Below are 23,892 nucleotides of genomic sequence, written 5' to 3' on the forward strand. Positions count from 1 at the left end.
AATCCTAACAAAATTCCAATGCATATGCTAAACACCCAACAATCATCTCATATTTTCATACAAATTTCAAAATACATGAAGAACTGGGGGTTTGCCTAAACTTGGAAGACTTGAGCAAATGTGAGCATTTTTTCAGATGAAATGAGTTGTGCGCTACTTTACTAGGGGTGGGGCCCGGCCTAGCCCCTGGGATGCCACACCGCGAGGCGTGTAGCACCGATCAGACAAGAGGCTATGCAGTGTAGTATAGCGCCGATGCGTGGGACGCTATCTAAAAAGATTAGCCGGGTGAAATACTTTGGTGGAGAGTTCATTTAGTGAATTTGTTTCGCCGCCTACTAGTGCCCTTGTCTTGTGTCGCAGTCAGCATGTTCACCGGAGCACAGAGAGAGCAGGGCTGCGTGCAGACTGCCGAGGCGCAAAATCTGGACATTGACTTGTACTAGTACTGCACTGGCGGCGATCCACGCTGCACTGCACGCCGCACAAGGAAATGCACATGGAAGTGCTGCTGCATGGGGGGCCACAAGGTAAAACTGCTCGCCATTGTACTTATTACACTGGCTATCCATAGAGTATTAAACACACACCAGCGAGTGGAGTGGAGCTGACGGCATTTACAGTTGTCACATGCCATGGACAGTGTGAAACGGAGAAACCTTTCTTGATTCGAAATTGATGTACACACGACATGGTATGGCCGATGTGCAGCCGACGCAGACTCTACACCGTGAGATTGACATGAATCTAATTAACAAACGGCCTGATGGGCAACGTCGTCTGAGTATCGTCTGAAAGCATCGGCTGCATAGCAATGCTCTTCTTGATTCTTCTGCATGCCAGCCAGAGCATACCAGATCAAAGGGTCGGTGCTCTTTTCACAGGGAAAAGGCAAGCAGGAGCAGCCGACCCCACCCCACACGCACACGCACACGTTTCTCTCTGAGTGGATTTCTCTTTCATCAGACTTGAGAGAGATGCCACGTTTGCTGATGTTATTAATACATGTGTGACTCTTTTTTTAAAGAAAAAAAGAGAGAGAGAAAATACTACTCCATCCACCGTGAGTCAGTAGGAGCCCACTCCAGCACCCGCAGGCGCAACGTTTCCTCCACTACTCAACTCACTCTATGCACGCTGCACCGCGCCGCGACCGCCAGAGAATGAAATGATGAAACCGACGACGACGGATTAATTAGTTGAGCTCCACATAAAGCACGCCCTAACCACCCCTAAAATCAAGGGAAAGCTAACAAACACACGGGCTGCTGCTGCTGCTTCCTTGGTCTCCGTCTTCCTCCTCGACCACACCCAACCCGACACACAGAGAGCGAGGGAACGCGCCGGCCATTATTGCGCCACTTCCATACGCGTGGACACGGGCCGCGTGCAGCCGTGCAGTGCATGCACGCTCTCCTCTCCTCTCCGCGACCATCATCAGCAGGGGCAGCGCCGTGCCCGTGTCCTGTTCTCACCTGAGCGCCATCGAAGAATCATTTATACGCGCCCAGCCGCCACCGCCAGCAACACTGACTTCGCCACAAGAGAGAGAGGAATCCGATGGAGCAGTACGAGGTGGTGGAGCAGATCGGCCGGGGCGCCTATGGCACCGCCTACCTCGTCCACCACAAGGCCGAGAAGAAGAGGTTCTACTTCTTCTCTTCAATCTTCCTTCTCCTCTGCAGCTGCAGCCTCGCTTCTTCAGATAGATTTCTCTTCTCCGCCGTTGAACCAACCCAATCTTTGGCTGGCTGACCAAGCAGGTACGTGATGAAGAAGATCCGGCTGACCAAGCAGAACGACAAGTTCCAGCGGACCGCCTACCAGGAGGTAATCACTCAATCACCTTAATAAACCCTCGCAAATCCCACGCCTTAGCTCAGCTGTCCGTCCGTCTGCAGATGTCCCTCATGGCCAGCCTCAGCAACCCCTACATCGTCGAGTATAAGGACGGATGGGTCGACGAGGTACCACACATTTTTCTTCTTCTTCTTCTTTTTCTTCTTCTTCTTCTTCTTCTAAACTAGACTAGACTAGACTAGAATTTTGATTGGGGTGGGTGTTCCTCTCGTCGCCAAGACTGAACTGAATCTGTTTCGTGGTTGCAGGGGACCTCCGTCTGCATCGTCACAAGTTACTGCGAAGGAGGTGACATGTAAGAACATCTCATTGCACTTTGCCTCCTCGCCCTGCGTTTCTCTGCTCACCTTAATTACCTGCTGCTTTCACTAACGTCCAATTCACAGGGCGCAGAGGATCAAGAAGGCAAGAGGCGTCCTCTTCTCGGAAGAGGTACCAACACTACTACTTACTGTAATCAGATGAACAGTAATACTACTCCTACAGCCATGAGCAGTACTGTAGAAAATATCTCTTCAGGCTTCACAAACTCACTGTATGTTTGGTGCTTGTGTAATGTGAAGAGGGTGTGCCGGTGGTTCACACAGTTGCTCTTGGCCCTTGACTACCTGCACTGCAACCGCGTGCTCCACCGTGACCTCAAGGTAAAATAACACAGCCGGCCCCCATGGATTCATCATTTCTACCACTACCAAGGCATTAGCATCGCCTAACATTTTCCTCACACCTGTTGCATTGCAGTGTTCCAATATCTTGTTAACCAAGGATAACAACATACGACTTGGTAAGAGATATATCTGTAGGCTCAAATTACTGCACAACTTCATTGCTCAGATGAAAAATATCATGACGTGCGTGTTCATTCTCTCTCCGAACAGCTGATTTCGGGTTAGCAAAATTACTCATGGAGGATCTTGCCTCGTCGGTACGCCTCAACCTTTTGCTAACTTATTATTGATGTACATGTAACTGACAGGACACGTTCAGTCATTTACAACCACCCGTTACTAGCGTATAGTCACAGTGAAGTACGGAATGTACGAGCGTAACCACCATTCATGTAAAACTTCTTCAAAAAATAAATTAATACTTCGATCTTTTAATCTTCAAATATGGTTTTCCATCTCCACTCAGTTCATTACCAACAGTTAAACATGAAAGCAAAAACTATATAACATGAATAAATGTTCATGAAAATAAATACATAGCATTTCAGTATGTTTCAAACATGTACTGAGACCCAAGTAAGATATATATAAACGACTGGCCAGATTCCACTTCTCACTTTTCAAATTTATGTTTTTCAGGTAGTAGGAACCCCAAACTACATGTGCCCAGAAATACTCGCGGACATACCTTATGGTTACAAATCTGATATATGGTCGCTTGGTGAGCTCCCACTACCATTTCTGTTGAAGTTAACTCTAGTCTTCTGTGATAATGATTGACAGAATTAAACAGCTGCTCAAAAAGCTTGTCTTTCTTCTTTTCCTGTCAGGTTGCTGTATGTTCGAGATTTTAGCACACCGCTCTGCATTCAAAGCTACAGTTAGTGCTCATACAACACAATCTTTTGATTACCTGCTTCAGTTTCTCTCTACATATGTTGGCAACTCATGAAATACTCTTGTATGTGTGTGTGAAGGACATGGCAACATTAGTCAACAAAATAAACAGATCGTCAATATCCCCAATGCCCCCAATATACTCATCGTCACTGTGAGTACCTCATTTTAAATGATCTCTCAGTACTGGCGGATCAACTTTGTTTTTACCAAATTGAGCATTCTTTCACAGGAAGCAGATAGTTAAGAGTATGCTGAGGAAAAATCCAGAACATAGACCAACTGTAAGTACCAGAAGCTTTGTTCAACTGTTTCAACCAAAGCCGTCGATACATGAATAGCATGCAAATTAAATGAATATATATTTTACAGGCTGGGGAGCTATTGAGACACCCATATTTCCAGCCATATCTGGCTGAATCAGTCAACTGCTCTCCAATCTACCTTCCAGTAAAACCCAACAAGAGTAACCTGGGAGACAAGCAGTCAAGAAAACCAAGTGGCGGCAGAAAGAAAGTCGGCAAAGCCAGCGGATCCAGCGAAGCATTACAAGCAGCAGCAGAGCAAACATCAGAAACAAGAGACAGGTCGACAAACTATTCAGATCTATCAACTGTTGGTACCCAGGATGCCTGCATTTTGCAAATGTCAGTGGATCCTGAAGCCAGAAACAAGGAAGAGCTAACAGCTCATGTTTTATCACCTCAACATGTAGAGGAGAATTTGGCAGCAACAACTGATGGACAGATTGATGAGACAATACGTCTTAAAACTATCAGAACCCGCAGTCCAGTAGAGGCTGCGCCGGTTAACAGTGCAAGTCAAAAGGTTAATGAGGCACCGATACCAAATGATGAAATGACGATTGGAGTGGTGCAAGAGCACAGGAAGGGTGTGAAGACAGAGTCTTGTCAAGGAGTAAAACAAGGCATGGGTGATGTAGATGTTGTCACGGAGGAATCATCACCAGTGAGCACGCTAAAATTGGGAAATGCAGGCAGCGCACCTGCCGAGTTTGATCATCTGAACATAGTGCAGCAGAGAGCTGATGCTCTAGAGTCACTTCTTGAGATATGTGCAAAGCTACTGGAGCAGGAGAGGCTTGATGAGCTCGCAGGTGTTCTTCGACCGTTTGGCGAAGGAGCTGTCTCATCTAGAGAGACCGCGATATGGCTGACGAAAAGTCTCATGACTCCACCAAAGCTTGGAGGGTCCCCATGACTGATCTAGTGGATAGAATTTGAGAATCTTGTGTGTGAGTGAGTGTTCCCTGTTTGGAGAGTGTATATAGCTTCACTAAAATTCATGATTGTGCTGACTGAGGCTTGAGTTTATTTATCTTGATGTATATGGTTTTCATGACTGCGCACATTTGTGTGCACTAACTATTCTGTTATGAGTTATCCATTGTACAACATCACCTGCTGATTGTGTGCTTCTACAAGGTTCAAGCAATAATGGAGACCATAGCGAATTCATTCCCAATTATTTCCTTACATGATAGTAATAATTTGTGAATGTGGACATGTCCTGTTTCTTTGGTCCAAGATTTGGTTATTGACAAACAGGGGTATTATTATATGTTTAAAAGCAAGATTCTGCTGACAGTAACATCAGTTTACTCTTGGATTCTATCCTGATACAAAATAGACGCAGAAGCAAATCATAGTTCATAGGAGTTCATGATTACAAATTGGTACCGAGGACTGACTGTGATGAGGAACAAGAGGCAGTAGGCAATTTCTGTGTCCTCATTGAAGAGAAACAATTCAGAGAAAATGCAGGCCAAGTCACATTGAAATTCTGTATGGGGGGGATGCTTTCACAGACGATTCCAACCGATCCTTCCACAAAACCATGGCTCCATTTCGACCTGACTCCATTTCCTGGAACAGGCATGCCAGCGGTGAATAGTCGGCTAGTTCCACCTACACGTCGCAATTCATTGGCTCACATACATGATTCTCGGCTGACAAAATCTGGCGAGCGCATGCTGAGCCGAAGTGCAGAGTTTTCTCTTGGCCCGTCCTTGACAACAGGATCCTCACGGCCAACCGCCTCGCCCTAGGCCCTGTCTATCAGCTCTGCCCTAGGCCCCCAGAGACCGCCTCCACCTCTGGGCTGCCCGTTCACTTCGGCGATCCGTCTGTTGGTGCTCTCTTGGGCGGACGGACATTTCTCACCGGTAATGGCATCCACCTCACCATCGGTGGACACATGGTGGGAGGGATGTGTGCGGCATTTGGATGATGGTCAAAGGAGGTGCCTCAGCGGCTACCTAATCTACAGTATGTGGAATGCCTAGAAGGAGCGGAACCGTTGTGTCCTCAACGGCACGCGTACGATGTACATCAAGGTGGCTCATCTTACCTTCGAGGACATCAGACATAGGGAATTGGCCTTTCGACCAAGAGTATACCACAACCAGGAGTAGTTCGCATATGGGGTTAGGGCATGATTTGTGGGGTTTCCGGCATGTACCCGTTCTTTCCAAAACATGCCAACATGTACATATTTCCCTCTTAATGAAAAGGCAATGAAAAGGCAGCGCTCCTACCAGTTGCTCAAAAAATGACCATGGCAAAAATATGGTGGAGACGGCGGCGGCGAGTCAGGGAGAGAGAGGAAAGACCAGGAGAGAGAGGCTAACTGTTTTGGGCTGTTTTAACCGCCAGGGGCCAACGGCCTAACGCCCGTCTCCCCCACGCCGTCTATAGGTGCCACGTCAACCCGACAGGTGGGCCCAAGCGGTCAGAAAACTGGTTAAACGAGCAAATCTTACAAGTGGTGGTTTTTTTTTGGATTTTTTAATCAAAGATGATGGTTTTCTGATACCCCAGCCGCGGCGGTTTTCTACAATTTACTCATGTTTCTTTGGTCCAAAATTTGGTTATTGCCAAACATGAGTACTATTATATGTTTAAAACCAGCATCTGCCGACAGCAGTATCAGTTTACTCTCGAATTCTGTCCTGATAAAAAATACTAGTTGCAGAAGCAAATCATAGTTCATAGGAGTTCATGATGTCAGAAAATAAATCTACCTACACCACAGCGCTGAAAAGAAAAATCCCTCTGTGGTTGTTGGCAGTATAGAAGAGGCAATGACCTCACCGATTGATCATGTCTTTCTCACCCCTGAGACTTTTTACAGGCATGTCATGCCATGCCATCTTTTCCCTTGTACTGTCATATTGGTTGTCTGCAGCAGCAACATCATGCTGCATTGCAGCACTGAGAAATGAGTACCTCTCCCTTCGCTGTGCTTCCAAGCAAGGAGCATTGTCGTGCCCTGAAGCAAACAAAATCCAACCCCATCATTCTCCAGGAAGGAATCAATCCCAGCTCGCCTCGACGTCATAGATCGGTGTCCCGCTACTGTACCATGTCCTGGAATTGATCCCTGAAGTTGAAACCGCGGGAAAGCAGCTGGCACAAGGTAGGTTGTTCGCTGAGAATTCAGGGTGACTTCGAAGTCTAAATCGCAGAGGATCATTGTTCTGCATTTTTTTAGGGGGAGCATTGATGTTCTGCTGTGAGCTTACGACCATGTTTGGTTCATGGCTAACTTTGCCAAAAGTAATCTTAGAGGCATTGTGGCCGGGAGCCGCTACAGGTCACCACATGGAAGAAGTTGAAACGGGAAACAACTAAGTACACTGGGCCATTTGATGCTACCGATGCACTCGTTGATTTAGCCATCTTACAAACGTCGAATAAGTTTGAATATATTTGATGTTGTAATTGTAACAAGAATACATCATGATATTTTTTTTTCAGATTCAAAGTCAAAACATAATATGGGAAACGAAAATGACAAAATATGTTGATGATCAGAATGGGCCCAATGTTTTTTCAATGTTTCAAATGGTAGTTATAGAGACCGGGTGCACAGGTAGCATCAAATGCTCCGGTGCATCAAATACGTTCCCAAGTTCAAACCTCCTCCACAGCTGTGGGGACTATGGGCATGTTTGGATCATGACTAACTTTGCCACAATTAATCTTAAAGAAATTGTGGCCGTCATAAAAAGTGTGGCTAATATAATGGCAACAACAAATGTGGCACGATTTGATGAAAAGTTAGCTTATGACATGTGGACCATGCAGCTAAAAAAATGTGGCAATAAACCAAACACATGTCTATGATGTTATGACATGACTAAGATTAGGCGTGATAACCTAATGCTACAAACCAAACAACTGATGTATCTCGCATGGTGCGAGTGCTTCTTCTGTCTCGTTCAAGCTTTTGCCCCTCGCGCTGGAGCTACTAGCTCGGCTCGTTCTTATCTTTTTTTTTCTCGTTGGGTTTCATTCGATCGAGTTCGCTTCTCGATGACCTGTTTTCACCTCTCGAAGAAGATGTGCCGGAATCTGACCTTTATCTCCTCAAAATTCTGGTGGGGTGCGGTGAATGGTGAGCGCAAGGTGCACTGGATCTCTTGGGAAAAAATGTGTGCTGGCAAGGGAGAGCGAGGAATGGGTTTTAGAGACCCCGAAGCGTTCAACCAAGATCTTCTCGCGAAGCAAGCATGGCGTATTCTCCAAGTTCCCTCCTCCCTGTGTGCCTGTGTCCTTAAAGCTCGATATTTCAAGGAAGGAGGTATTATGAATGCCTCTTGCCCTGCTAGATGTTCTTACTGAAGGAAATATGCCCTAGAGGCAAATTATTTATTTCCTTATTTCATGATAAATGTTTATTATTCATGCTAGAGTTGTATTAACCGAAAACATAATACATATGTGAATACATAGACAAACATAGTGTCACTAGTATGCCTCTACTTGACTAGCTCATGAATCAAAGATGGTTAAGTTTCCTAGCCATAGACATGAGTTGTCATTTGATTAACGGGATCACATCATTAGGAGAATGATGTGATTGACTTGACCCATTCCGTTAGCTTAGCACTTGATCGTTTAGTATGTTGCTATTGCTTTCTTCATGGCTTATACATGTTCCTATGACTATGAGATTATGCAACTCCCGTTCACCGAAGGAACGCTTTGTGTGCTACCAAACGTCACAATGTAACTGGGTGATTATAAAGGAGCTCTACAGGTGTCTCCGAAGGTACTTGTTGATTTGGCATATTTCGAGATTAGGATTTGTCACTTCGATTTTCGGAGAGGTATCTCTGGGCCCTCTCGGTAATGCACATCACTATAAGCCTTGCAAGCAATGTGACTAATGAGTTAGTTGCAGGATGATGCATTACATAACGAGTAAAGAGACTTGTCGGTAACGAGATTGAACTAGGTATTGAGATACCGACGATCGAATCTCGGGCAAGTAACAAACCGATGACAAAGGGAACAACGTATGTTGTTATGCGGTTTGACCGATAAAGATCTTCGTAGAATATGTGGGAGCCAATATGGGCATCCAGGTTCCGCTATTGGTTATTGACCGGAGATGTGTCTCGGTCATGTCTACATAGTTCTCGAACCCGTAGGGTCCGCACGCTTAAAGTTCGGTGATGATTTATATTATGAGTTATGTGTTTTGATGTACCGAAGGTAGTTCGGAGTCCCGTAGGAGATCGGGGACATGACGAGGAGTCTCGAAATGGTCGAGACGTAAAGATCGATATATTGGACGACTATATTCATACATCGGAAAGGTTCCGAGTGATTCGGGTATTTTTCGGAGTACCAGAGATTTACGGGAATTTGCCGGGGAGTATATGAGCCTTATTGGGCCATACGGGAATAGAGGAGAGAGGCCAAAAGGAAGGAGGCCCCCCTCTGATCCGAATTGGACAAGGGGTGCATCCCGCTTTTCCTTCTCCCTCTCCCCCTCTTTCCTTCTCTCCTACTCCAACAAGGAAAGGAGGAGTCCTACTCCCGGTGGGAGTAGGACTCCCCCCTTGGCGCACCCTCCTCCTTGAGCGGCCGCCTCCCCCCTTGCTCCTTTATATACGGGGGCAAGGGGGCACCTCTAGACACAACAATAGATCATTGATCTCTTAGCCGTGTGCGGTGCCCCCCTCAACCATAGTCCTCCTCGATAATATTGTAGTGGTGCTTAGGCGAAGCCCTGCGACGGTAGAACATCAACATCATCACCACGCCGCCGTGTTGACGGAACTCTCCCTCGACACTCGGCTGGATCGGAGTTCGAGGGACGTCATCGAGCTGAACGTGTGCTAGACCTCGGAGGTGTCGTGCTTTCGGTGCTTGATCGGTCGGGCCGTGAAGACATACGACTACATCAACCGCGTTGTTCTTACGCTTCCGCTTTCGGTCTACGAGGGTACGTGGACAACACTCTGCCCTCTCGTTGCTATGCATCACCATGATCTTGCGTGTGCGTAGGATTTTTTTTGAAATTACTACGTTCCCCAAGAGTGGTATCAGAGCCAGGTTTTATGCGTAGATGTTATATGCACGAGTAGAACACAAGTGAGTTGTGGGCGATACAAGTCATACTGCTTACTAGCATGTCATACTTTGGTTCGGCGGTATTGTTGGATGAAGCGACCCGGACCAACATTACACGTACGCTTACGCGAGACTGGTTTTACCGCCGTGCTTTACACACAGGTGACTACCGGGTGTCAGTTTCTCCAACTTTAGTTGAACCGAGTGTGGCTACGCCCGGTCCTTGAGAAGGTTAAAACAACACTAACTTGACGAACTATCGTTGTGGTTTTGATGCGTAGGTAAGAACGGTTCTTGCTCAGCCCGTAGCAGCCACGTAAAACTTTCAACAACAAAGTAGAGGATGTCTAACTTGTTTTTGTAGGGCATGTTGTGATGTGATATGGTCAAGACGTGATGAGATATAAGTTGTTGTATGAGATGATCATGTTTTGTTGAAGTTATCGGCAACTGGCAGAAGCCTTATGGTGGTCTCTTTATTGCATAAGATGCAAGCGCCAAATAATTGCTTTACTTTATCGCTATGCGATAGCAATAGTTGCAAGGGAAATAGTTGATGAGACGACCATGTGACGACACATTGATATAGATCAAGATGATGGAGATCATGGTGTCGTGCCGGTGACAATAGAGATCATGATAGTACTTTGGAGATGGAGATCAAAGGCACAAGATGATGATGGACATATCATGCCACATATTTTTGATTGCATGTGATGATTATCTTTTATACATCTTATTTTTCTTAGTTCGACGATAGCTTTATAAGATGATCCCTTACTAAATTTCAAGGTATAAGTGTTCTCCCTGAGTATGCACCGTTGTGAAAGTTCTTCGTGCTGAGGCACCACGTGATGATTGGGTGTGATAGGCTCTACGTTCAAATACAACAGGTGCAAAACAGTTGCACATGCGGAATACTCAGGTTAAACATGACGAGCCTAGCATATACAGATATGGCCTCGGTACACTGAGACCGAAAGGTCGAGCGTGAATCATATAGTAGATATGATCAACATAGTGATGTTCACCATTGAAAACTACTCCATCTCACGTGATGATCGGACATGGTTTAGTTGATTTGGATCACGTGATCACTTTGATGATTAGAGGGATGTCTATCTAAGTGGGAGTTCTTAAGTGATATGATTAATTAAACTTTAATTTATCATGAACTTAGTCTTGATAGTATTTTGCAAATTATGTTGTAGATCAATAGCTCACGTTGTTGTTTCCCTATGTTTTATATATGTTCCTAGAGAAAAACTATGTTGAAAGATGTTAGTAGCAATGATGCGGATTGGATCCGTGATCTGAGGATTATCCTCATTGCTGCACAGAAGAATTATGTCATTGATGCACCGCTAGGTGACAGACCTATTGTAGGAGCAGATGCAGACGTTATGAACGTTTGGCTAGCTCAATATGATGACTACTTGATATTTTAGTGCACCATGCTTAACAGCTTAGAATCGGGACTTCAAAGACGTTTTGAACGCCATGGACCATATGAGATGTTCCAGAAGTTGAAGTTAATATTTCAAGAAAATGCCCGAGTTGAGAGATATGAAGTCTCCAACAAGTTCTATAGCTAAAAGATGGATGAGAATAGCTCAAGCAGTGAGCATGTGCTCAGATTGTCTGGGTACTACAATCACTTGAATCAAGTGGGAGTTAATCTTCCAGATAAGATAGTGATTGATAGAGTTCTCTAGTCACCATAACCAAGTTGCTAGAACTTCGTGATGAACTATATGAAGGAAATATGCCCTAGAGGCAATAATAAAGTTATTATTTATTTCCTTATTTCATGATAAATGTTTATTATTCATGCTAGAATTGTATTAACCGGAAACATAATACATGTGTGAATACATAGACAAACATAGTGTCACTAGTATGCCTCTACTTGACTAGCTCGTTTATCAAAGATGGTTATGTTTCCTAGCCATGGACAAAAGAGTTGTCATTTGATTAATGGGATCACATCATTAGTAGAATGATGTGATTGACATGACCCATTCCGTTAGCCTAGCACTTGATCGTTTAGTATGTTGCTATTGCTTTCTTCATGACTTATACATGTTCCTGTAACTATGAGAATTATGCAACTCCCGTTTACCGGAGGAACACTTTGGGTACTACCAAACGTCACAACGTAACTGGGTGATTATAAAGGAGTACTACAGGTGTCTCCGAAGGTACATGTTGAGTTGGCGTATTTCGAGATTAGGTTTTGTCACTCCGATTGTCGGAGAGGTATCTCTGGGCCCTCTCGGTAATGCACATCTTTATAAGCCTTGCAAGCAATGTGACCAAATGAGTTGGTTACAGAATGATGCATTACGGAACGAGTAAAGAGACTTGCCGGTAACGAGATTGAACTAGGTATTGGATACCGACGATCAAATCTCGGGCAAGTAACATACCGATGACAAAGGGAACAACGTATGTTGTTATGCAGTTTGACCGATAAAAATCTTCGTAGAATATGTAGGAACCAATATGGGCATCCAGGTTCCGCTATTGGTTATTGACCGAGAATAGTTCTAGGTCATGTCTACATAGTTCTCGAACCCGTAGGGTCCGCACGCTTAACGTTACGATGACAGTTATATTATGAGCTTATGAGTTTTGATGTACCGAAGGAGTTCGGAGTCCCGGATGAGATCGGGGACATGACGAGGAGTCTCGAAATGGTCGAGACGTAAAGATCGATATATTGGACGACTATATTCGGAGTTCGGAAAGGTTCCGAGTGATTCGGGTATTTTTCGGAGTACCGGAGAGTTACGGGAATTCGCCGGGAGAAGTATTGGGCCTTATTGGGCCATACGGGAAAGAGAGAGGGGCTGCCTAGGGCAGGCCGCGCCCCCCCCCCAAGGCCTAGTCCGAATTGGACTAGGGGGAGGGGCCGCACCCCCTCCTTCCTTCCCTTCTCTCTTCCCTTTCCTTCTCTCCTACTCCTACTACATGGAAGGTCTCCTAGTTGGACTAGGAAAGGAGGGAGTCCTACTCCCGGTGGGAGTAGGACTCCTCCCTGGCGCGCCCTCCCTTGGCCGGCCGCCCCTCCCCCTTGCTCCTTTATATACGGGGGCAGGGGGACACCCCATAACACACAAGTTGATCTACGGATCATTCCTTAGCCGTGTGCGGTGCCCCCCTCCACCATATTCCACCTCGGTCATATCGTCGCGGAGTTTAGGCAAAGCCCTGCACCGGTAGAACATCATCATCGTCATCACGCCGTCGTGCTGACGGAACTCATCCCCGAAGCTTTACTGGATCGGAGCCCGGGGATCGTCATCGAGCTGAACGTGTGCTGAACTCGGAGGTGCCGTACGTTCGGTGCTTGGATCGGTCGGATCATGAAGACGTACGACTACATCAACCGCGTTGTCATAACGCTTCCGCTTACGGTCTACGAGGGTACGTGGACAACACTCTCCCCTCTCGTTGCTATGTCATCACCATGATCTTGCGTGTGCGTAGGAAATTTTTTGAAATTACTACGTTCCCCAACAGTGGCATCCGAGCCTGGTTTTATGCGTTGATGTTATATGCACGAGTAGAACACAAGTGAGTTGTGGGCGATACAAGTCATACTGCTTACCAGCATGTCATACTTTGGTTCGGCGGTATTGTGAGATGAAGCGGCCCGGACCGACATTACGCGTACGCTTACGCGAGACTGGTTTCACCGTTGCGAGCACTTGTGCTTAAAGGTGGCTGGCGGGTGTCTGTCTCTCTCACTTTAGCTGAATCGAGTGTGGCTACGCCCGGTCCTTGCGAAGGTTAAAACAGCACTAATTGACGAACTATCGTTGTGGTTTTGATGCGTAGATAAGAACGGTTCTTGCTAAGCCCGTAGCAGCCACGTAAAATTTGCAACAACAAAGTAGAGGACGTCTAACTTGTTTTTTGCAGGGCATGTTGTGATGTGATATGGTCAAGACGTGATGCTATATTTTATTGTATGAGATGATCATGTTTTGTAACCGAAGTTATCGGCAACTGGCAGGAGGCATATGGTTGTCGCTTTATTGTATGAAATGCAAACACCCTGTAATTGCTTTACTTTATCACTAAGCGGTAGCGATAGTCGTAGAAGCAATAGATGGCGTAAACGACAAAGATGCTACGATGAAGATCAAGGTGTCGCGCCGGTGACGATGGTGATCACGACGGTGCTTCGGAGATGGAGATCACAAGCACAAGATGATGATGGCCATATCATATCACTTATATTGATTGCATGTGATGTTAATCCTTTATGCATCTTATCTTGCTTTGATTGACGGTAGCATTTTAAGATGATCTCTCACTAAAATTATCAAGAAGTGTTCTCCCTGAGTATGCACCGTTGCCAAAGTTCGTCGTGCCCAGACACCACGTGATGATCGGGTGTGATAAGCTCTACGTCCATCTACAACGGGTGCAAGCCAGTTTTTGCACATGCAGAATACTCAGGTTAAACTTGACGAGCCTAGCATATGCAGATATGGCCTCGGAACACGGAGACCGAAAGGTCGAGCGTGAATCATATAGTAGATATGATCAACATAGTGATGTTCACCATTGAAAACTACTCCATCTCACGTGATGATCGGTTATGGTTTAGTTGATTTGGATCACGTGATCACTTAGATGACTAGAGAGATGTCTATCTAAGTGGGAGTTCTTAAGTAATATGATTAATTGAACTTAAATTTATCACGAACTTAGTCCTGGTAGTATTTTGCAAATTATGTTGTAGATCAATAGCTTGCATTGTTGCTTTCATATGTTTATTTTGATATGTTCCTAGAGAAAATTGTGTTGAAAGATGTTAGTAGCAATGATGCAGATTGGATCCGTGATTTGAGGTTTATCCTCATTGCTGCACAGAAGAATTATGTCCTTAATGCACCGCTAGGTGACAGACCTATTGCATGAGCAGATGCAGACGTTATGAACGTTTGGCTAGCTCAATATGATGACTACTTGATAGTTTAGTGCATCATGTTTAACGGCTTAGAATCGGGACTTCAAAGATGTTTTGAACGTCATGGACCATATGAGATGTTCCAGGAATTGAAGTTAATATTTCAAGCAAATACCCGAGTTGAGAGATATGAAGTCTCCAACAAGTTCTATAGCTAAAAGATGGAGGAGAATCGCTCAACTAGTGAGCATGTGCTCAGATTGTCTGGGTACTACAATCGCTTGAATCAAGTGGGAGTTAATCTTCCAGATAAAATAGTGATTGACAGAATTCTCTAGTCACCATCACCAAGTTAGTAGAACTTCGTGATGAACTATAATATGCAAGGGATGACGAAAGTGATTCCCAAGCTCTTCGTGATGTTGAAATCAACGAAGGTAGAAATCAAGAAAAGAGCATCAAGTGTTGATGATTGACAAGACCACTAGTTTCAAGAAAAGGGCAAAGGGAAAGAAAGGGAACTTCAAGCAGAATGGCAAGCAAATTGTCACTCCCGCGAAGAAGCCCAAAGCTGCACCAAAGCATGAAACAGAGTGATTATACTGCAAAGGAAATGGTCACTAGAAGCGGAAATGCCTTGAATATTTGGTGGATAAGAAGGATGGCAAAGTGAACAAGGGTATATTTGATATACAGATTATTGATGTGTGCCTTACTAGTGTTTATAGTAACCCCTGAGTATTTGATACTTGTTCGGTTGCTAAGATTAGTAACTCGAAACAGGAGTTACAGAATAAACAGAAACTAGTTGAGGGTAAAGTGACGATGTGTGTTGGAAGTGGTTCCAAGATTGATATGATCATCATCGCACACTCCCTATACATTCGGGATTAGTGTTGAACCTAAATAAATGTTATTTGGTGTTTGCGTTGAGCATGAATATGATTTGATCATGTTTATTGAAATACGGTTATTCATGTAAGTTAGAGAATAATTATTGTTCTGTTTACATGAATAAAACCTTCTATGGTCATACACCCAATGAAAATGTTTTGTTGGATCTCGATCGTGTGATACACATATTCATAATATTGAAACCGAAAGATGTAAAGTTAATAATGATAGTGCAACTTATTTGTGGCACTGCCGTTTAGGTCATATTGGTGTAAAGCACATGAAGAAACTCCATAAAAGATGGATTTTCGGAATCACTTGGTTATGAATCATTTGATGCTTGCGAACCGTGCCTTTTGGGCAAGATGACTAAAAACTCCGTTCTCCGGAACAATGGAACGATCTACTGACTTATTGGAAATAATACATACCGATGTATGCGATCCAATGAGTGTTGATGCTCGTGGCAAGTATCGTTATTTTCTGACCTTCACAGATGATTTGAGCAGATATGGGTATATCTACTTGATGAAACATAAGTCTGAAATAGTTGAAAGGTTCAAAGAATTTCAGAGTGAAGTGGAAAAATCATCGTAACAAGAAAATAAAGTTTCTGCGATCTGATCGTGGAGACGAATATTTGAGTTACGAGTTTGGTCTTTAACTAAAACAATGTGGAATAGTTTCACAGCTCACGCCACCTGGAACACCACAACGTTATGGTGTGTCCGAACGTCGTAACCGCACTTTATTGGATATGGTGCGATCTATGATGTCTCTTACTGATTTACCATTATCGTTTTGGGGTTATGCATTAGAGACAGCTGCATTCACGTTAAAAGGGCACCATCTAAATCCGTTGAGACGACATCGTATGAACTATGGTTTAGAAGTAAACCTAAGCTGTCGTTTCTTAAAGTTTGGAGTTGCGATGCTTATATGAAAAAGGTTTTCAACCTGATAAGCTCGAACCCAAATCGGAGAAGTGCGTCTTCATAGAATACCCAAAGGAAACTGTTGGGTACTCCTTCTATCACAAATCCAAAGGCAAAACATTCATTGCTAAGAATGGATCCTTTCTAGAGAAGGAGTTTCTCTCGAAAGAAGTGAGTGGGAGGAAAGTAGAACTTGATGAGGTAACTGTACCTGCTCCCTCATTTGAAGGTAGTTCATCACAGAAATATGTTCCTGTGACTACTACACCAATTAGTGAGGAAGTTAATGATGATGATCATGAAACTTCAGATTAAGTTACTACAGAATCTCGTAGGTCTTACAGAGTAAGATCCGCACCAGAGTGGTACGGTAATCCTGTTCTGGAAGTTATGTTACTAGACGATGACGAACCTACGAACTATGAAGAAGCGATGGTGAGCCCAGATTCCGCAAAATGGCTTGAGGCCATAAAATCTGAGATATGATCCATGTATGAGAACAAAGTATGGACTTTGATTGACTTGCTCGATGATCAGCAAGCCATGTTAAATAAATGGATCTTCAAGAGGAAGACGGACATTGATAGTAGTGTTACTATCTACTAAGCTCGACTTGTTGCGAAATGTTTTCAACAAGTTCAAGGTGTTGAATACGATGAGATTTTCTCACTCGTATCGAAGCTTAAGTCTGTCTGAATCATGTTAGCAATTGCCACATTTTATGAATTTTGGCAAATGGATGTCAAAACTGCATTCCTTAATGGATTTATTAAAGAAGAGTTGTATATGATGCAACCAAAAAGTTTTTGTCAATCCTAAAGATGCTAATAAAGTGTGCAAACTCCAGCAATCCATCAATGGACTGGTGCAAGCATCTCGGAGTTGGAATATACGCTTTGATGAGTTGATCAAAGCATATGGTTTTATACAGACTTTTGAAGAAGCCTGTATTTACAAGAAAGTGAGTGGGAGCTCTGTAGCATTTCTAATATTATATGTGGATGACATATTATATGTGGATGACATATTGTTAATTGGAAATGCTATGGAAATTCTGGATAGCATGAAAGGATACTTGAATAAGAGTTTTTCAAAGCAAGACCTCGGTGAAGCTGCTTACACATTGAGCATCAAGATCTATATAGATAGATCAAGACGCTTGATAAGATTTTTCAATGAGTACATACCTTGATAAATTTTTGAAATAGTTCAAAATGGAACAGTCAAAGAAGGAGTTCTTGCTTGTGTTACAAGGTGTGAAGTTGAGTAAGACTCAAGACCCGACCATTGCAGAAGATAGAAAGAGAATGAAAAGTCATTCCCTATGCCTCAGTCATAGGTTCTATAAAGTATGCTATGCTGTGAACCAGACCTATTGTATACCTTGCTCTGTGTTTGGCAAAGGAATACAATTTTGATCTAATAAGTAGATCACTGGACATGGGTCAAGAATATCCTTAGTGAGGACTAAGGAGACGTTTCTCGATTATGGAGGTGATAAAAGAGCCTGTCGTAAAAGTTACAACGATGCAAGCTTTTACACCAATCCAGATGACTCTAAGTCTCAATCTGGATACATATTGAAAGTGGGAGCAATTAGCTAGAGTAGCTCCGTGCAGAGCATTATGGACATAGAATATTTGCGAAATACATACGGCTGTGAATATGACAGACCCGTTGACTAAGCTTCTCTCACGAGCAAAACATGATCATACCTTAGTACTCTTTTGGGTGTTAATCACATAGCGATGTGAACTAGATTATTGACTCTAGTAAACCCTTTGGGTGTTAATCACATAGCGATGTGAACTAGATTATTGACTCTAGTAAACCCTTTGGGTGTTGATCACATGATGATGTGAACTATGGGTATTAATCACATGCAGATGTGAATATTGGTGTTAAATCACATTGCGATGTGAACTAGATTATTGACTCTAGTGCAAGTGGGAGACTGAAGGAAATATGCCCTAGAGGCAATAATAAAGTTATTATTTATTTCCTTATTTCATGATAAATGTTTATTATTCATGCTAGAATTGTATTAACCGGAAACATAATACATGTGTGAATACATAGACAAACATAGTGTCACTAGTATGCCTCTACTTGACTAGCTCGTTTATCAAAGATGGTTATGTTTCCTAGCCATGGACAAAAGAGTTGTCATTTGATTAATGGGATCACATCATTAGGAGAATGATGTGATTGACATGACCCATTCCGTTAGCCTAGCACTTGATCGTTTAGTATGTTGCTATTGCTTTCTTCATGACTTATACATGTTCCTGTAACTATGAGAATTATGCAACTCCCGTTTACCGGAGGAACACTTTGGGTACTACCAAACGTCACAACGTAACTGGGTGATTATAAAGGAGTACTACAGGTGTCTCCAAAGGTACATGTTGAGTTGGCGTATTTCGAGATTAGGTTTTGTCACTCCGATTGTCGGAGAGGTATCTCTGGGCCCTCTCGGTAATGCACATCTTTATAAGCCTTGCAAGCAATGTGACCAAATGAGTTGGTTACAGAATGATGCATTACGGAACGAGTAAAGAGACTTGCCGGTAACGAGATTGAACTAGGTATTGGATACCGACGATCAAATCTCGGGCAAGTAACATACCGATGACAAAGGGAACAACGTATGTTGTTATGCGGTTTGACCGATAAAGATCTTCGTAGAATATGTAGGAACCAATATGGGCATCCAGGTTCCGCTATTGGTTATTGACCGAGAATAGTTCTAGGTCATGTCTACATAGTTCTCGAACCCGTAGGGTCCGCACGCTTAACGTTACGATGACAGTTATATTATGAGTTTATGAGTTTTGATGTACCGAAGGAGTTCGGAGTCCCGGATGAGATCGGGGACATGACGAGGAGTCTCGAAATGGTCGAGACGTAAAGATCGATATATTGGACGACTATATTCGGAGTTCGGAAAGGTTCCGAGTGATTCGGGTATTTTTCGGAGTACCGGAGAGTTACGGGAATTCGCCGGGAGAAGTATTGGGCCTTATTGGGCCATACGGGAAAGAGAGAGGGGCTGCCTAGGGCAGGCCGCGCACCCCCCAAGGCCTAGTCCGAATTGGACTAGGGGGAGGGGCCGCACCCCCTCCTTCCTTCCCTTCTCTCTTCCCTTTCCTTCTCTCCTACTCCTACTACATGAAAGGTCTCCTAGTTGGACTAGGAAAGGAGGGAGTCCTACTCCCGGTGGGAGTAGGACTCCTCCCTGGCGTGCCCTCCCTTGGCCGGCCGCCCCCTCCCCCTTGCTCCTTTATATACGGGGGCAGGGGGCACCCCATAACACACAAGTTGATCTACGGATCATTTCTTAGCCGTGTGCGGTGCCCCCCTCCACCATATTCCACCTCGGTCATATCGTCGCGAAGTTTAGGCGAAGCCCTGCGCCGGTAGAACATCATCATCGTCACCACGCCGTCGTGCTGACGGAACTCATCCCCGAAGCTTTGCTGGATTGGAGCCCGGGGATCGTCATCGAGCTGAACGTGTGCTGAACTCGGAGGTGCCATACGTTCGGTGCTTGGATCGGTCGGATCGTGAAGACGTACGACTACATAAACCGCGTTGTCATAACGCTTCCGCTTATGGTCTACGAGGGTACGTGGACAACACTCTCCCCTCTCGTTGCTATGTCATCACCATGATCTTGCGTGTGCGTAGGAAAATTTTCGAAATTACTACGTTCCCCAACACTATAGTATGCAAGGGATGACGAAAACGATTCCCGAGCTCTTCGTGATGTTGAAATCGATGAAGGTAGAAATCAAGAAAGAGCATCAAGTGTTGATGATTGACGAGACCACTAGTTTCAAGAAAAAGGGCAAAGGGAAAGAAAGGGAACTTCAAGTAGAATGACAAGCAAGTTGTCACTCCCGCGAGGAAGCCCAAAGCTGGACCAAAGCCTGAAACTGAGTGCCTCTACTGCAAAGGAAATGGTCACTGGAAGCGAAAATACCCTGAATATTTGGTGGATAAGAAGGATGGCAAAGTGAACAAGGGTATATTTGATATATAGGTTATTGATGTGTACCTTACTAGTGTTTATAGTAGCCCCTGGGTATTTGATACTTGTTCGGTTGCTAAGATTAGTAACTCGAAACAGGAGTTACAGAATAAACAGAGACTAGTTGAGGGGGAAGTGACGATGAGTGTTGGAAGTAGTTCCAAGATTTATATGATCATCATCACACACTCCCTATACTTTAGGGATTAGTTTTAAACCTAAATAAATGTTATTTGGCATTTGCGTTGAGCATGAATATGATTTGATCATGTTTATTGCAATACAGTTATTCATTTAAAGTCAGAGAATAATTGTTGTTCTGTTTACATGAATAAAACCTTCAATGGTCATACACCCAATGAAAATAGTTTGTTGGATCTCGATCGTAGTGATACACATATTCATAATATTGATGCCAAAAGATGCAAAGTTAATAATGATAGTGCAACTTATTTGTGGCAGTGCCGTTTGGGTCATATCGGTGTAAAGCGCATGAAGAAACTCCATAAAGATGGATTTTCAGAATCACTTGGTTATGAATCATTTGATGCTTGCGAACCGTGCCTTTTGGGCAAGATGACTAAAACTCCGTTCTCCGGAACAATAGAACGAGCTACTGACTTGTTGGAAATAATACATACTGATGTATGCAGACCAATGAGTATTAAGGCTCGTGGCGGGTATTGTTATTTTCTGACCTTCACAAATGATTTGAGCAGATATGAGTATATCTACTTAATGAAACGTAAGTTTGAAACAGTTGAAAGGTTCACAGAATTTCAGAGTGAAGTGGAAAATCATCGTAACAAGAAAATAAAGTTTCTATGATCTGATCATGGAGATGAATATTTGATTTACGAGTTTGGCCTTCAGTTAAAATAATGTGGAATAGTTTCACAAACTCATGCCACCTGGAACACCACAGCGTAACGGTGTGTCCGAACGTCACAACCGCACTTTATTTGATATGGTGCGATCAATGATGTCTCTTACCAATTTACCAATATCGTTTGGGGTTATGCATTAGAGATAGCTGCATTCATGTTAAAATAGGGCACCATCTAAATCCATTGAGACGACACCGTATGAACTATGGTTTAGCAATAAACCTAAGTTGTCGTTTCTTAAAGTTTGGAGTTGCGATGCTTATGTGAAAAGTTTCAACCTGATAAGCTCGAACCCAAATCGGAGAAATGCGTCTTTATAGGATACCCAAAGGAGACTGTTGGGTACACCTTCTAATCACAGATCCGAAGGCAAAATATTCGTTGCTAAGAATGGATCCTTTCTAGAGAAGGAGTTTCCCTCAAAAGAAGTGAGTGGGAGGAAAGTAGAACTTGATGAGGTAACTGTACCTGCTCCCTTATTGGAAAATAGTTCATCACAGAAACCGGTTCCTGTGACGCCTACACCAATTAGCGAGGAAGCTAATGATATTGATCATAAAACTTCAGATCAAGTTACTACCGAACCTCATAGGTCAAACAGAGTAAGATCCGCACCAGAGTAGTATGGTAATCCTATTCTGGAGGTCATGTTGCTTGACCATAATGAATCTATGAACTATGAGGAAGCGATGATGAGCCAAGATTCTACAAAATGGTTTAAGGCCATGAAATCTGAGATGGGATCCATGTATGAGAACAAAGTATGGACCTTGGTTGACTTGTCCAATGATCGGCAAGCCATTGAGAATAAATGGATCTTCAAGAGGAAGACAGACACTGATAGTAGTGTTACTATCTACAAAGCTCGACTTCTTGTGAAAGGTTTTCGACAAGTTCAAGGGGTTGACTACGATGAGACCTTCTCACCCGTAGTGATGCTTAAGTCTGTCCAAATCATGTTAGAAATTGCCGCATTTTATGATTATGAAATTTGGCAAATGGATGTTAAAACTGCATTCCTGAATGGATTTCTGGAAGAAGAGTTGTATATGATGCAACCAGAAGGTTTTGTCGATCCGAAAGGTGCTAACAAAGTGTGCAAGCTCCAGTGATCCATTTACGGACTAGTGCAAGCCTCTCGGAGTTGGAATAAATGCTTTGATAGTGTGATCAAAGCATATGGTTTTATAAAGACTTTTGGAGAAGCCTGTATTTACAAGAAAGTGAGTGGGAGCTTTGTAGCATTTCTGATATTATATGTGGACGACATATTGTTGATTGGAAATGATATAGAATTTCTGGATAGCATAAAAGGATACTTGAATAAAAGTTTTTCAATGAAAGACCTCGATGAAGCTGCTTACACATTGAGCATCAAGATCTATAGAGATAGATCAAGACGCTTGATAAGATTTTTCAATGAGTACATACATTGATAAGATTTTCAAGTAATTCAAAATGGAACAGTCAAAGAAGGAGTTCTTGCCTGTGTTGCAAGGTGTGAAGTTAAGTAAGACTCAAAACCTGACTATGGCAGAAAATAGAAAAAGAATGAAAAGTCATTCCCTATGCCTCAGTCATATGTTCTATAAAGTATGCTATGCTGTGTACCAGACCTATTGTATAACTTGCTTTGAGTTTGGCAAGGGATTACAATTATGATCTAGGAGTAGATCACTGGACAGCGGTCAAGAATATCCTTAGTGGGGACTAAGGAAATATTTCTTGATTATGGAGGTGATAAAAGAGCCCGTCATAAAGAGTTACATCGGTGCAAGCTTTTACACCGATCCAGATGACTCTAGGTCTCAGTCTGGATACATATTGAAAGTGGGAGCAATTAGCTAGAGTAGCTTCGTGCAGAGCATTGTAGACATAGAACATTTACAAAATGCATACGGCTCTGAATGTGACAGACCCGTTGACTAAACTTCTCTCACGAGCAAAACATGATCATACCTTAGTACTCTTTGGGTGTTAATCACATATCGATGTGAACTAGATTATTGACTCTAGTAAACCCTTTGGGTGTTGGTCACATGACGATGTGAACTATGGGTGTTAATCACATACACATGTGAATATTGGTGTTAAATCACATGGTGATGTGAACTAGATTATTGACTCTAGTGCAAGTGGGAGACTGAAGGAAATATGCCCTTGAGGCAATAATAAAGTTATTATTTATTTCCTTATTTCATGATAAATGTTTATTATTCATGCTAGAGTTGTATGAACCGGCAACATAATACATGTGTGAATACATAGACAAACATAGTGTCACTAGTATGCCTCTACTTGATTAGCTCGTGAATCAAAGATGGTTAAGTTTCCTAGCCATAGACATGAGTTGTCATTTGATTAACGGGATCACATCATTAGGAGAATGATGTGATTGACTTGACCCA

General features: G+C 43.4%; 1 protein-coding gene across 1 annotated transcript; it reads left to right on the plus strand.

Moving 5' to 3' along the window:
- Window positions 1-1,201: 1,201 nt before the first annotated feature.
- On the plus strand, window positions 1,202-4,894 carry LOC119322386 (serine/threonine-protein kinase Nek6-like). Its single transcript, XM_037595887.1, has 13 exons — window positions 1,202-1,646; window positions 1,764-1,830; window positions 1,902-1,967; window positions 2,109-2,155; window positions 2,247-2,292; window positions 2,424-2,504; window positions 2,602-2,644; window positions 2,739-2,785; window positions 3,168-3,249; window positions 3,359-3,408; window positions 3,506-3,579; window positions 3,658-3,709; window positions 3,798-4,894. Exons 1-13 carry the CDS (start codon window positions 1,561-1,563, stop codon window positions 4,644-4,646), a joined length of 1,590 nt encoding a protein of 529 aa, XP_037451784.1. The 5' UTR covers window positions 1,202-1,560; the 3' UTR covers window positions 4,647-4,894.
- Window positions 4,895-23,892: the final 18,998 nt, after the last annotated feature.

The sequence above is a fragment of the Triticum dicoccoides genome, chromosome 6B (assembly GCF_002162155.2).
Source record: "Triticum dicoccoides isolate Atlit2015 ecotype Zavitan chromosome 6B, WEW_v2.0, whole genome shotgun sequence".
NCBI lineage: Eukaryota > Viridiplantae > Streptophyta > Magnoliopsida > Poales > Poaceae > Triticum > Triticum dicoccoides.